This window comes from Ranitomeya variabilis, chromosome 1, assembly GCF_051348905.1.
Source record: "Ranitomeya variabilis isolate aRanVar5 chromosome 1, aRanVar5.hap1, whole genome shotgun sequence".
Classification (NCBI taxonomy): domain Eukaryota; kingdom Metazoa; phylum Chordata; class Amphibia; order Anura; family Dendrobatidae; genus Ranitomeya; species Ranitomeya variabilis.
Window position 1 is genome coordinate 610273240 of NC_135232.1, and position 15504 is coordinate 610288743.

Sequence of the window (15504 nt, forward strand, 5' to 3'; positions counted from 1 at the left end):
TGGGGAGGAGGAGGTGGTGAGGATAAGGTGCAGTACTCATCACAGCCACTATGCAGTGAGGGATCTGTGGTGTATTGTTGTCAGAGCTGATCTATGGAGGTGCTGGGTATCAGGCAGAAGACGTGGTACATACAAATACAGGTGGGGTGTGACTGAACCCCCTTCAATTGCCGACTGCTAGTTCTTACTTGGTCATGAGACTTTACTGTTCTTCCTACCCCGAAGGATTGGCCACTACTGGGCCGCGATGTTACAGACACTTGAGAACTGTCTCCTTCCATTTTTATTCCAGGAAAGCAATGAACATGACACTAGCAACAATTCCAGACAGAAATAACGACTTGATTGATCGGGTGTAATGGTAGTCCAACCCCACCGAAAGTCCCCAGAAATTCCCACTGCTAATATGTGACCACCCCCAAGACCTTGCTGACAGTCAAGTAATTGTATGTAAAGCAGGGTGGGACTAATAAGTTAAAATTTAACCTTTAATAGAGAATTCTTTAAAAAGTATGGATGAAAAATACCAAAACAAATGTACACTCAAGACACAACAAAAACAAGAAGTGCAGGCCTAAATCAACTAATAACAGAAGACACAACCACAAACAAGTGCCTATATACACATAAATACAATATACATAGAAAAAACTCCTCCAAGTTCAACAAAGTTTATATGGCCATAAATCTACGCCATACATCGATCAAGTAGTCCTTATTGTAACCACTGATGCAAAAAGGAACAATCTCACCTCATAGTCCTTTGTCAATCATGTCGAGGGAGAGTAATCCTTAAAAGCTTGGTGTCATATGCATGGCGGAGGCAATTAATACTAAATCCATACATTACCCCACGTAGATCACCATGAGATCATGTTACCCCAGGATTCACGCTTCCCAACGCGTTTCGTTTTAAAGACTCATCAGGGGAAGATATAGAAAAAGATAGGGTGTTACATTATCATCGTGTACGGACACCCATCATCCGCATCAGTGGTTACAATAAGGACTACTTGATCGATGTATGGCGTAGATTTATGGCCATATAAACTTTGTTGAACTTGGAGGAGTTTGTTCCTTGTATATTGTATTTATGTGTATATAGGCACTTGTTTGTGGTTGTGTCTTCCGTTATTAGTTGATTTAGGCCTGCACTTCTTGTTTTTGTTGAGTGTACATTTGTTTTGGTATTTTTCATCCGTACTTTTTAAAGAATTCTCTATTAAAGGTTAAATTTTAACTTATTAGTCCCACCCTGCTTTACATACAATTATCTTTGGACTGGTGGTCATAGCCTTATTTGTTTCTCTGACAGTCAAGTAACTTTGAGACCATACAAAATCCTGTGAACGAGACCCCACAAAAAGTCAAACCTCCCCAAGACATGCAGGTAATAAAGAGCCCCTGAGAACACAGAGACCTGCAGCAATCCTCAAGACCTTGAGACCTAGCAGAGACCCAACAGTGAGCATCAAGACCTTGAGACCCAAGAGAGAGCCCTGAGACCCCGCAGAGCATTGAAACCTTGAGACCCAGAAGACCCCACAGGAAGCACTAAGACCTTGAGACCTCGAGTGAGCATCGAGACCTTGAGACCTAACAGAGACCCCACAGTGAGCATTGAGACCCTCCCCCCAAGACCTCATAGCGAGCATCGAGACCTTGATACCAAGCACAGAGCCCTTATACCTGCAGTGAGCACTGAAACCTTGAGACCCCACAGAGAGCCCCTAGATCCGCAGAGAGCCCTGAGTCTCCAGCAGTGAGCTGTGAGACTCCGCTAAGGAGTGGCCCCAATAGGCATATCCTTTTCACTAGGATTGTCTCCCATACACTTCACATTCTTAAAAGGCCACTCCACCGAAATTGTAAAGTCCTGACTGCAAAAATCCCACTGATCAACTCCGATTCTCGACATCAGCATCCTGTACATAGTTTCAGCTGTTTGGAGGGAGTCATTTCCAGGTAACACTCACTTCCTGTTCACTATGTTGACTGTTACTGGTGACACTCAGGTCATTGTCACTGTGTACACTGGTGGCACAGTCACATGTGGCGGCGTCCGTCCGCAGTGTTCTCATGGGTCCACCATCCAGGCTGATCTCCAGTAATGACTTTGGACATCTCCTGGTTTTCTTCACTCTCCTTCCAGTAATGGAGGAATACGGACCACCACCAAAGACTGCACGGACACCAGAGATTCAGTCACCGTCGGTGGCTGCACCGTGTCCTCTACAGACGAGGACTGGACCAGAGAACGCAGGAATCTGCATTGCAACTTCACCATCCTCATCTCCTGGTACCTGCAAGAGAAGAGTGTCACTGCCGTGCGCTGGCCCTTTAAATATGTCCGGGTGACAACCAATGTGTCTGCCAACAGCGGCCCCAGAGATTGTCACACTGATATCAGAGCTTCTCCCATATACAGTATAATGATACAGGAACGGAGGAAGGTCAGGGGCTCACCTGATCCACAGTGCGAGGAGGAAAAGAATGACGAGTGCGAGACTGATACACGGGGCGATCCAAGATCTAGGGGTCCCTCCCATAACGTGGGCCTCCGGCACCCCAACTGTAAGGAAAGTGCAAACATCACCAAACACTGAGGAAGATCTGTACCCCAATTATCACCCACTACCCCAAATATTGGCATCATTAACCCACACCCCCAGAGTCATTATCGTGCCCCCCAGGGGGTCAATGACTGGCCATCTTTACTTACTCTCATTATTTCCAGGTTCCTCAGTCTGTTGGGGTATCGGGGTGTGCTCCTTGCTGGGTACCTGATCAGGAAAGCCATATAAGAATGACAGATCTTTGACGTCAGGAAGGTCCTGCTTCGCCGGATGTCACACTTACCTGAGTAGTTGTGGCTCCATCTGTGGAAGGAATAAAGGGGGGATTAATGTCCCCGATTATCAGGATGGGGGGGCTCTGCTTGTCTGACCGAAAAAGTTGCCACCATGGGGAGCTAAAGACATATAAATCTATACATACCCAGGACTGAACTAACAGTGAGCTCCCCCTAGTGGTGGCTGTATATACATCTGTATAAAGTGAAATACCCCTAGTGGTGTGTGCATATATACATTTGTATAGAGTGAGCTCTCCCTAGTGGAGACAGTGTATAGATATCAGTACTCAGTGAGCTCCTCCTAGTGTCGACTGTGCATATACATCTGTACACAGTGAGCTCCTCCTAGTGATGAATGTATATATGCATCTTTACACAGCTCCAACTAGTGGTGACTGTGTATACACATTTGTACACAGTGAGCTCCTCCTAGTGGTGACTATATATATATATTTATATACATCTGTACACAGTGAGCTCTCCCTAGTGGTGGTTAATATATATCTACATTTTTACACAGTGAGCTCCACCTACTGGTCACTGTATATATACATCGGTACACAGTGAGCTGCACCTAGTGGTGACTGTATATATACATCTGTACACTTTAAGCTCCTCCTATTGGTGACTGTATATACACATCTGTACACTGTGAGCTCTACCTAGTGGTAACTATATATATATATATACACACATCTGTACACTGTGAGCTCCTCTTAATGGTGACTATATATACACATCTGTACACAGTGAGATCCCTCTAGTGGTGGCTGTATGGATACATTTTTACACAGTGAGCTGCTCCTAGTGGTGGCTGTATATATACACATCTGTATACAGTGAGCTCCCCCCAGTGGTAGTTGTATATACACATCTGTATACAGTGAGCCCCCCAGTGGTGGCTGGATACACATCTGCATACAGTGAGCCTCCCCTTGTGGTGGTTGTATATTCATATCTGTATATAGTGAATTCCCCCTAGCGGTGGCTGTATATATACATCGGTACACAGTGAGCTCCCTTATTGGTGGCTGTATACATACACCTGTACACAGTGATTTCCCTTTATTGATTGCTGCATATATACATCTTTACAAAGGAGTTCCCCCTATTGCTGGCTGTATATACATCTGTATACAGTGAGCTCCCCCTAGTGGTGGTGTGTATATATATATATATATATATATATATATATATATATATATATATATATATATATACACAGTACAGACCAAAAGTTTGGACACACCTCATTTAAAGATTTTTCTGTATTTTCATGACTATGAAAATTGTACATTCACACTGAAGGCATCAAAACTATGGATTAATACATGTGGAATTGTATACTTAACAAAAAACTGTGAAACAGCTGAAATTATGTCTTATATTCTAGGTTCTTCAAAGTAGACACCTTTTTGCTTTGATGACTGCTTTGCACACTCTTGGCATTCTCTTGATGAGCTTCACGAGGCAGTCATCGGAAATGGTCTTCCAACAATCTTGAAGGAGTTCCCAGAGATGCTTAGCACTTGTTTGCACTTTTGCCTTCACTCTATGGTCCAGCTCACCCCACACCATCTCGATTGGGTTCAGGTCTGGTGACTGTGGAGGCCAGGTCATCTGGCGTAGCACCCATCACTCTACTTCTTGGTCAAATAGCCCTTACACAGCCTGGAGGTGTGTTTGGGGTTATTGTCCTGTTGAAAAATAAATGATGGTCCAACTAAACGCAAACCGGATGGAATAGCATGCCGCTGCAAGATGCTGTGGTAGCCATGCTGGTTCAGTATGCCTTCAATTTTGAATAAATTCCCAACAGTGTCACCAGCAAAGCACCCCCACACCATCACACATCCTTCTCCATGCTTCCCATGTGGGAACCAGGCATGTAGAGTCCATCCGTTCACCTTTTCTGCGTCGCACAAAGACACGGTGGTTGGAACCAAAGATCTCAAATTTGGACTCATCAGACCAAAGCACAGATTTCCACTGGTCTAATGTCCATTCCTTGTGTTCTTTAGCTCAAACAAGTCTCTTCTGCTAGTTGCCTGTCCTTAGCAGTGGTTTCCTAGAAGCTATTTTACCATGAAGGCCTGCTGCACAAAGTCTCCTCTTAACAGTTGTTGTAGAGATGTGTCTGCTGCTAGAACTCTGTGTGGCATTGACCTGGTCTCTAATCTGAGCTGCTGTTAACCTGCGATTTCTGAGGCTGGTGACTCGGATAAACTTATCCTCAGAAGCAGAGGTGACTCTTAGTCTTCCTTTCCTGGGGCGGTCCTCATGTGAGCCAGTTTCTTTGTAGCGCTTGATGGTTTTTGCCACTGCACTTGGGGACACTTTCAAAGTTTTCCCAATTTTTCGGACTGACTGACCTTCATTTCTTAAAGTAATGATGGCCACTCGTTTTTCTTTACTTAGCTGCTTTTTTCTTGCCATAATACAAATTCTAACAGTCTATTCAGTAGGACTATCAGCTGTGTATCCACCAGACTTCTGCACAACACAACTGATGGTCCCAACCCCATTTATAAGGCAAGAAATCCCACTTATTAAACATGAGAGGGCACACCTGTGAAGTGAAAATCATTCCCGGTGACTACCTCTTGAAGCTCATCAAGAGAATGCCAAGAGTGTGCAAAGCAGTCATCAAAGCAAAAGGTGGCTACTTTGAAGAACCTAAGATATAATTTCAGTTGTTTCACACTTTTTTGTTAAGTATATAATTCCACACGTGTTAATTCATAGTTTTGATGCCTTCAGTGTGAATTTACAATTTTCATAGTCATGAAAATACAGAAAAATCTTTAAATGAGAAGGTGTGTCCAAACTTTTGGTCTGTACTGTATATATATATATATATATATATATATATATATATATATATATATATATACATATACACACACATACATATACAGACACACACACAAAGTGAGCTCCCCCTGGTGGTAAGCTTACACTTAAATCAGCCTAGCGGTAGAAGGAGGACTTGCCTGACCATGGGACACCTTCGGCTTCCTTACTCCAAGATCCCCAATTTTCCTGGTATTCCTCAGTCGCTCGCACTCGGATGAGATGTTTTCTTCTCATCACAGCGTCATCAATAACAAAGCTTGTGTCTGCAGTAGTGCCCTGATGGAAATATAGAAGGTCAGATGCAGGGTGGATTGATTTAAATCACGCCGATTTAAATCATGATTTTAATCATGATTTAAATCACTGATTTAAATCAAAAGGTTTTTTTTTAATATAAATCACGATTAAAATGAGAAGTGAGAGCAGTGCGCATGTGTGCCCATAGTTACACGGACGAAACTAGGGGCAACGATCTAACGCCAGGGTGAGGGGGGGACCCCAAAGTAAGTAAAAATCTTTTTTGTTTTACTATATGGCAATAGGTAGGTGTTTAAAAGCAGCATGTCTTAATTGTATAAACTATTAATAGCCTCCACATTTTGTTCATACTGCCCCTTTAATTCCACACTTCTAGCTTGGTTTCACTTTTGGTTTAGTTTCTTTTTCCATTCAGTTGACATGCCCAAACTTGTTGGATAGTCAGCAGTACTTGGCTGTAGTAACAATCAAACTTCATAAGTGATCTGTGTGAGCCATGGCAGGTCGTAAGAGAGACCCTATTTGGGTTCATTTTGTTGAGATGCCAGCAGCAGATCTTGGAAAGAAAGGTGCAAGAGCAAAGTGCAAATACTGTCAAAAGGATATCCAAGGACTTGTTTGCCGTTTGAAATCACATTATGAAAACTGCAACCAGAAGGGAAATGAAGATGTTGATAGTGAAGTGTTTCTTTGGTCATCTTCATCACCGCACTTCTCATGATGTTGCCTCATTCACGCCGCCAGGCCTTGCATCTCTTTGTTGCATCGTTTGCATTTTGCACGCATGCCTGCCTTACCGATAGGCGAAGGAGCTTCATTAAAATATTCCCAAACTGGGTCTCTTTTACGGCCTGCTGCCATTATAAGGAAAGAATGTAATAAACCTCAGATCGTACACACAAACAGATCCAGACTTGTCTGTCTGTGGCTATGCTGCAGTATTGTGCTCAAAGTTTCACTTTCATTTTTTTGTCTGCTTGCCCTTCCTCCTCAAAACACTTAGATTCACATTCTTCTTGTGTTGTGCAGATCTATTCCACTCCAAACAATCAGAAACATATTGTCTAACTTCTTGGACTTGGCACTGAAGGGGTTGATTCTGTATTCATAGGTTTGTAGAACAATAGGATTAAGGTCTTTTTCTCAACTCTGTTCATGTTGTAACATTTTTGCCATGAAGAAGAGGCTGGGACCTCTGCGGAGTCAAATTCAGTTTTGAGAACTGCGTAAGTAAAGCGAGCGTCTGTGATAATATAGGAGAGAAACTGCCCACTAATCCTACAGAAACCTCTGGAAGAGCATGGCATTGTGAATGTTACACATATACAGCCTTTATTCTACTGAGTTAAACAACTCAGCTTTATCTCATGATGGAAGAACCTTTGGATGGTAAAATATTTTCCTCAAAAAGCAGTTTATTGAAAAAAATCCGATTTAAATCAAAAAAATCCGATTTAAATCAAAAAAATCCGATTTTTTTGATTTTTTTAAAAAAACATTGATTTTTATCCACCCTGGTCAGATGTCATGACATACGCTCTAGTCACCATAGGATGAATCCCTCTAAATTCTGGATGCAGCTTTGGATACAACCAGAAAACATCTACATGTGAGTGCAGCTTTGGCTGTTACTGGAGTCTAGCTGTTTCCTGCATTTTGTCAGCTTTCGCCTCCAGAAGTGGTCTCACTATAAACATTGGGGTGTGCGGCTTGTTTTGAGGCGACTCACATTGGACAGGTGAAGCGAGTTCTCCACTTGGTACAGAACCTGGTACTTGAGGCCATAGAAGGTTTCCTCCCAGAACTCAGGCCGGCTCCACAGCACGTGCAGCTTCCTTGGATGCTTCTCCACTGAAGTCACTTGTACATTGAGAGGGGGACCGATTTGCACTTGGGGCAGAAACAAGGATCAGAGATAAACCACAGCACAGGGGTGCCCCCCATGCCCACCAGGGTCACCATCAGTGGAATATGATCATCCCACTACTTAGCCCTGCATAGAAACCAGCAGTGGGATCACTGGTATGATGTAATGATATATGGTGGCATTATTTGGATGACAGCATTATATAGACACTGTATGGCGGTATTATGTGGCTGACAGTATTATATATACTCTGGGTAGCAGCAATATTTGGATGACAGTATTATATATACACTATGTGGTGGTATTATGTGGCTGACAGTGTAATATATACACTGTTTGGTGGAATGTGGATGCCTGTATTACAGTATATAGACACTGTATGGCAGTATTATGTGGATGATAAAGCATTATATATATATATATATACACTGTGTAGCAGCATTATGTGGATGACAGTATTATATTCCCACTGTATGTTGGTATTAATTGTATGACTATAATATATAGACACTTTATGGTGGTATTATGTGAATTACATTATTGTATAGACACAATATAGCAGCATTACGTGGATTATTGTATAGACACTGTATGGTATTATTATGTGGATGACACTATTATATAGACACTTTATAGCAGCATTATGTGGATGACAGTATTATATAGACACTATATAGCAGCATTATGTGGATGACAGTATTATATAGACACTGTATGGCAGTATTTTGTGGATTATAGTATTATACAGATACTGCATGGCGGTATTATATGAATGGCAGTATTAGAAATACACTGATTGGTGGAATTATTTGTCAGAAGGCGGTATTATAAAAACACCATATGGCACTATTATAAAGATGGCGGTGTTATTTACCATGAATATATGGCAGTACTATACACTGCCGCCCCCCCAGACACAGTCACATATAGCACTGGATATAATCAGCCCCCATCATACTGATACATAGTAATGGAGCGTACAGAGATCCCTGACATCAGCCTCCAGGCCCGCAACTCTGGTGCTGTCAGTGCGGCCGTGCACACACAGGAAGAAAACCTGTTTACTGGAGTCTCCTTCATTATACAGCGAAGAACAGAAGAAGGTCCGGTGGCCGTCATCATACGTGCAGGGGAAGAACAGGGGGCGCTGAAAGACCCTGCAAGAGTGGTAAAGACGTTACCACCAGATATCACATACCACAGTCGCCGAGTGTCATCCACAAACCACAACCGAGTATTACACTTCACAGCCACCGAATATCACACACCACAGCTGCCGAGTGTCATACACACACCACAACTGAGTATTACACATCACAACTGCTGAATATCACATCATAGTCGCCGAGTGTCAAACACTTTACAGACACAGAGAATCACACATCACAGCCACTGAATATCATACATCATACCCGCCGAGTGTCACACATCACAGCCGCCGAGTGTCACACATCACAGCCGCCAAGTATCACACATCAAAGCCACCGAGTATCACACATGAGAGCCGCCAAGTATCACACATCAAAGCCGCCGAGTATCACACATGACAGCCGCCAAGTATCACACATCACAGCAGCCGAGTATCACACATCACACCCACCGAGAATCACACACCACAGCTGCCGAGTGTCATACACACACCACAACTGAGTATTACACATCACAACTGCTGAGTATCACATCATAGTCGCCGAGTGTCAAACACTTTACAGACACAGAGAATCACACATCACAGCCACTGAATATCATACATCATACCCGCCGAGTGTCACACATCACAGCCGCCGAGTGTCACACATCACAGCCGCCAAGTATCACACATCAAAGCCGCCGAGTATCACACATGAGAGCCGCCAAGTATCACACATCAAAGCCGCCAAGTATCACACATCACAGCAGCCGAGTATCACACATCACACCCGCCGTGTATCACACATCACACCCACCGAGAATCACACATCACAGCCACCGATTGTCATTCACAAATCACTGCTGCGGAATATCACACATCACAGCCGCTGAGTTTCACATATTACAGCCGCCAAGTATCACACATCAAAGCCGCTGAGTATCAAACATCACAGAAGCAGAGTATCACACATTACAGCCGCTGAGTGTCATACACACACCACAACCAAGTATTATACATCACAGCCACCAAGAATCACAAACTTTACAGCCACAGAGTATCACACATCACAGCCACTGAATATCATACATCACAGTTGCCGAGAATCACACATCACAGCCACCGAGTATTATACATCACAATCCCCGAGTGTCTCACATCACAGCCACCGAGTATTATACATCATACTAGCTGAGTTTCTCACATCACAGCCGCCGAGTATCACACATCACAGCTGCCAAGTATCACACATCACAGTCGCCAAGTGTCACACATCACAGCCGCCGAGTGTCATATACAAGCCACAACCGAGTATCACACATCACAGCCGCCGAGTATCAAACATCACAGCCACTGAGTGTCACACATCACTGCTACCTAGTGTCATACACACACCACACCCAAGTATTACACATCACAGCGCCGAATATAACACATAGCAACGGCCGAGTATCACACATCACAGCCACCGAGTATTACAGATAACAGCAGCGGAATATCACTCATCACAGACGTCGAGTGTCACACATCACAGAAACAGAGTATGACACATCACAGCCGCCGAGTGTCATACACACACCACAACCGATTATTACACCTCACAGCCGCCAAGTGTCAAACATCACAGCCGCCGAGTATCACACATCACAGCCACCTAGTGTCATACACACACCACAACCGATTATTACACCTCACAGCCGCAGAGTATGTCAAACATCACAGCCGCCGAGTGTCATACACACACCACAACCAAGTATTACGCATCACAGCAGCCGAGTATCACACATCACAGCAGCCGAGTATCACACATCACAGCCGCCGAGTGTCATACACACACCACAACCAAGTATTACGCATCACAGCAGCCGAGTATCACACATCACAGCAGCCGAGTATCACACATCACAGCAGCCGAGTATCACACATCACAGCAGCCGAGTAGCACACATCACAGCAGCCGAGTATCACACATCACAGCAGCCGAGTATCACACATCACAGCCGCCGAGTGTCATACACACACCACAACCAAGTATTACGCATCACAGCAGCCGAGTATCACACATCACAGCAGCCGAGTATCACACATCACAGCAGCCGAGTATCACACATCACAGCAGCCGAGTATCACACATCACAGCAGCCGAGTAGCACACATCACAGCAGCCGAGTATCACACATCACAGCAGCCGAGTAGCACACATCACAGCAGCCGAGTAGCACACATCACAGCAGCCGAGTATCACACATCACAGCAGCCGAGTAGCACACATCACAGCAGCTGAGTATCACACATGACAGCAGCCGAGTATCACACCCACCGAGAATCACACATCACAGCCACCGATTGTTATACACAAATCACAACCGAGTATCACAAATCACAGCTGTGGAATATCACACATCACAGCCGTTGAGTGTCACATAGCACAGCCGAGTATTAGGGTATGTGCACACGTTGCGGATTCTGCTGCGGATTTTTCCGCAGCGGATTTGGAAAATCCGCAGTGCAAAACCACTGCGGTTTTCACTGCGGATTTCATCGCGGTTTCTTCTGCGGATTCCTCTGCGGGTTTTCAACTGCACTTTCCTATTGGTGCATGTTGAAAACCGCTGCGGAATCCGCAGAAAGAATTGACATGCTGCGGAAAATAATCCGCTGCGTTTCCGCGCGGATTTTTCCGCAGCATGTGCACAGCGGGTTTTTTTTCCCATAGTTTTACATGGTACTGTAAACTTTGGGAAAACTGCTGCGGATCCGCAGCGTCAAATCCGCTGCGAATCCACAGCAAAATCCGCAGCGTGTGCACCAGTAGCGTAGCTACCAGAGGGGCAGAGGGTGCGGTCGCCCCGGGCCCACCGCTCACAGGGGCCCACCCGGAGCTATGCTACACTTAATTATAGCAGCGTGCACAGCCCGCCGATATAGTTAAGCTCTGTGGTAGAGAAGAGGGAGACATGATCTCCCTGCACTACCGTGAAGGAGGAACATATTCCCCAAAGCAGCTCCAGACAAGAGTATTCCTTTAGGGTTACCTGGACACATTCAGGGAGCTATACACATATGATGGCCTCTATACACACTCACTGGCAGTTTCTTCTATTTAGGTCTTTGTCATATATTTCAGACAGTGACCAGAATCCAAGGAGTGGGAGCTACAGCGGGTTCCATTATACAGCGTGGAAGCTAATGCGGGGGTTATTATACAGTGTGGACACTAATGCGCGGGGTCATTATACAGTGTGGAAGCTAATGAAGGGGTCATTATAAAGTGTGGTAAATAATGTGGGGGCCGGTACACAGCGTGGGACCTAAGGCAGGAGTCATTATACAGTGTGGGAGCTAACGCAGGGGTCACTATACAGTTTGAAGGCTGCTGTCGGGCCATCATACAGTGTAGGGCCTATATACAGTGTGGGGACTACTTTGGGGGCCTGTAAAGAGTTTGGGGCTACTGTGAGAGCACAAAGGAGACATTGTACTATGTAAGGGCACAGTGGTGGCATTACTATGTGATGCAGTATGAGGAGCATTGCATTTGTATCACACAGCAGGAGCAGTAATAGGGACACATACGGCAGCAGCGGCTCAGTATTGGGGTATCAGGTGCAGTAATAGGGACACATACGGCAGCAGCGGCTCAGTATTGGGGTATCAGGGGCAGTAATAGGGACACATATGGCAGCAGCGGCTCAGTATTGGGGTATCAGGTGCAGTAATAGGAACACATACAGCAGCAGCGGCTCAGTATTGGGGTATCAGGTGCAGTAATAAGGACACATACGGCAGCAGCGGCTCAGTATTGGGGTATCAGGTGCAGTAATAGGGACACATACGGCAGCAGCGGCTCAGTATTGGGGTATCAGGGGCAGTAATAGGGACACATACGGCAGCAGCGGCTCAGTATTGGGGTATCAGGAACAGTAATAGGGACACATACGGCAGCAGCGGCTCAGTATTGGGGTATCAGGGGCAGTAATAGGGACACATATGGCAGCAGCGGCTCAGTATTGGGGTATCAGGTGCAGTAATAGGAACACATACAGCAGCAGCGGCTCAGTATTGGGGTATCAGGTGCAGTAATAAGGACACATACGGCAGCAGCGGCTCAGTATTGGGGTATGATATCAGCAGGATGAGGAGTTTGTGCAGGTTGGGAATAGATGGTGATGGCTGGAATATGAGACGTGAAACGTGTCTTTGTTGTAATTTCTGCAGCTGAGTCCAGGGTGGAAGAAGTCATCATGTCGGTCTGGGCCAGATGGAACAGACGGGAAAAGTGAACGATTCCATCAGAAAGAACGTCAGTGGTAAGACACCATCTGTAACTGTGCTGTGATCACTTGTATGCTTTGTAGGACTGGTATCTACCCCTATATGGTCACAATATGGTGGTAATATCAGTATTGGTCTTGTGGAGATGTTTTTTTTTTAGTTGAAGCAGGATCATCTGCTGAGGTTCTCCTACGTCCACTATTAGGCTATGTTCACACGGTGCGGTTTTTGCTGCGGATCCGCAGCGGAATTGCACTGCGGATCCGCAGCAGTTTTCCATGTAGGTTACAGTACAATGTAACCCAATGGAAAAAAGGACCCGCTGTGCCGACGATCCTTTTTTCCACAGGCAAATCCGCAGCGGTTTTGCCTGCAGAAAAAAGAAGTAGCATGTCACTTCTTTCTGCAGATTCCGCTGCGGGTTTCCAGCAGCACCAATAGGAAACTGCATTTGGAAACCCGCAGTGGAATCCGCAGAAGAAAAAGGATCAAAAACCGCAGCTAAAATCAGCGCTGAATTTAGCTGCGGTTTTTCAAAACAGGACCTGAAAAAAAAAGGATGAAAAAAAGGATCGTGTGAACGTAGCCTTAGTGTGCATCACCATAGTTGTAATCAGAGGTCAGGGGCCCACTCAGATGTCTCGCCCCCCCCTGGGCTGAACCCCTAGCTACGCCTCTGGTGTGCACATAGCCTTATACATCACAGCCATCGAGTATCACACATCACAAAAGCCAAGTATCACACATCAAAGCCGCCTAGTGTCATACACACACCACAACCGAAATTGATCCATAATTATCCAGCACATTTTCTTGATTATAAAAAGCTTTTTCTTTATTCAAACCCTCTTAAAAACATTGTTGGAGATCAAGACAGAAAGGGATAGCTAATCCCACATGAGAATAAAACTTTATGCTTTTTGACCCATGTGTGGGTGTTAATCATAATGAGTAAAAAACAAAGCTCCTGACTTGATATCCTGCTCAAGAGAGGAAATGACATTTGTGAAACAGCTGACAAGTAATCAATGTTAGAACACATACCAATCAACAAGGCACACTACACACATAAGAAACCACACATCACATGAAAATCAAAAACCATGGAGAAACATCCCAAAGATTATCCCTGCATATATAAAAAAAATTAATAAAAATAACTTAAAACTGTTTTTTTATTCAAACCTAAGGGAGCTCTACAGTAGTGTTTAAACGCAGAATCCAACGTGCTTCTTTCCCCTGTCCCCTCCTCGGTGTCTTATATTTATTTTTCCAATTGGAGTGATTTTTAAATAAGACACATCGCCAGAGTGAACATGCAGAAAATGCTTTGAAACAAAGCTGATGAAAAAAGCAGAGAGGAATATGTTTTACAAAGCAATAGATCTAGAGTAGAGTCCTCTAGTTCCCAGATTGTTTTCTCTAGCGCTTATAACAATCAATACGGTCAAATTATTTCTATTGTAAAAAAGAACTTACTGATTTTAAATACTGACCCTGTAGTGTCAAAGTATTGGAAAATGGGGTAAAATCTGTTTCAAAAAGGGGTCTGACTATCGGGAATGTACTGTCTCCAAGTGACCACATGAATAGTGTTAATTTCAGAACAGCAGATCAAACAAATTGGTTGGCAACAAAAGGCTCCTATCGGTGTAGCCACAAAACATGTGGAACTTGCAGGTATATGGACAATACCAAACAGTTTGTTTCTTATCAGACAGGAGAAACTTTCAATATAAAATCGATGATGAATTGTGGGAGCACGTATTTAGTGTATCTTATCTCATGTGAGAAGTGCAGAGTGCAATATGTTGCGCAAACGATTATCAGAACATATTTATGATGCACAAAACCATACAACGCACAGTTCGTCTGGTGTTTCAAAGCATTTTCTGCATGTTCACTCCGGCGATGTGTCTGATTTAGGCCGGCGTCACACTAGCGTGTTTTACGGACGTATGAGAGGTGCAGAAAATACAGATTGCACATGGTACAATGATTCTCTATGGCCCTGCTCCTATCTGCCGTATTTTACTGATCCGTATTATACGGTCTTGTACGGCCGTAGAAAATCGCAGCATGCTGCGTTTGTCACCGTATTGCGCAAAAAAAATCGCCAATGAAAGTCTATGGGGGCGAAAAAATTATGGATTACACACGGACCATGCGTGTGACTTGCGAGAAATACGCAGCGGTGTTCTCTAGAAAAGCCGGCAATTCAGTGCGGTGTACAGTAAAATCACACTGACAGAATAGAATAGGTAG

The 15504-nt window shown here is 44.4% G+C and overlaps 1 protein-coding gene across 2 annotated transcripts in view; it reads right to left on the reverse strand.

Moving 5' to 3' along the window:
* Positions 1 to 271: 271 nt before the first annotated feature.
* IL6R (interleukin 6 receptor) overlaps positions 272 to 15504 on the reverse strand; it is a 35375-nt gene continuing 20142 nt past the window's right edge. The window contains exons 4-10 of one of the 2 annotated variants that reach the window (XM_077260587.1): positions 8817 to 8992; positions 7698 to 7858; positions 5848 to 5986; positions 2860 to 2879; positions 2723 to 2783; positions 2467 to 2572; positions 272 to 2303 (exon numbers count right to left, since the gene is read on the reverse strand). In XM_077260587.1, coding sequence (XP_077116702.1) covers positions 2138 to 2303; positions 2467 to 2572; positions 2723 to 2783; positions 2860 to 2879; positions 5848 to 5986; positions 7698 to 7858; positions 8817 to 8992 — 829 coding nt within the window. In that variant the 3' untranslated portion in view covers positions 272 to 2137. The remainder of the gene's footprint in view (positions 2304 to 2466; positions 2573 to 2722; positions 2784 to 2859; positions 2880 to 5847; positions 5987 to 7697; positions 7859 to 8816; positions 8993 to 15504) is intronic. The other variant, XM_077260588.1, reaches the window with a different exon arrangement.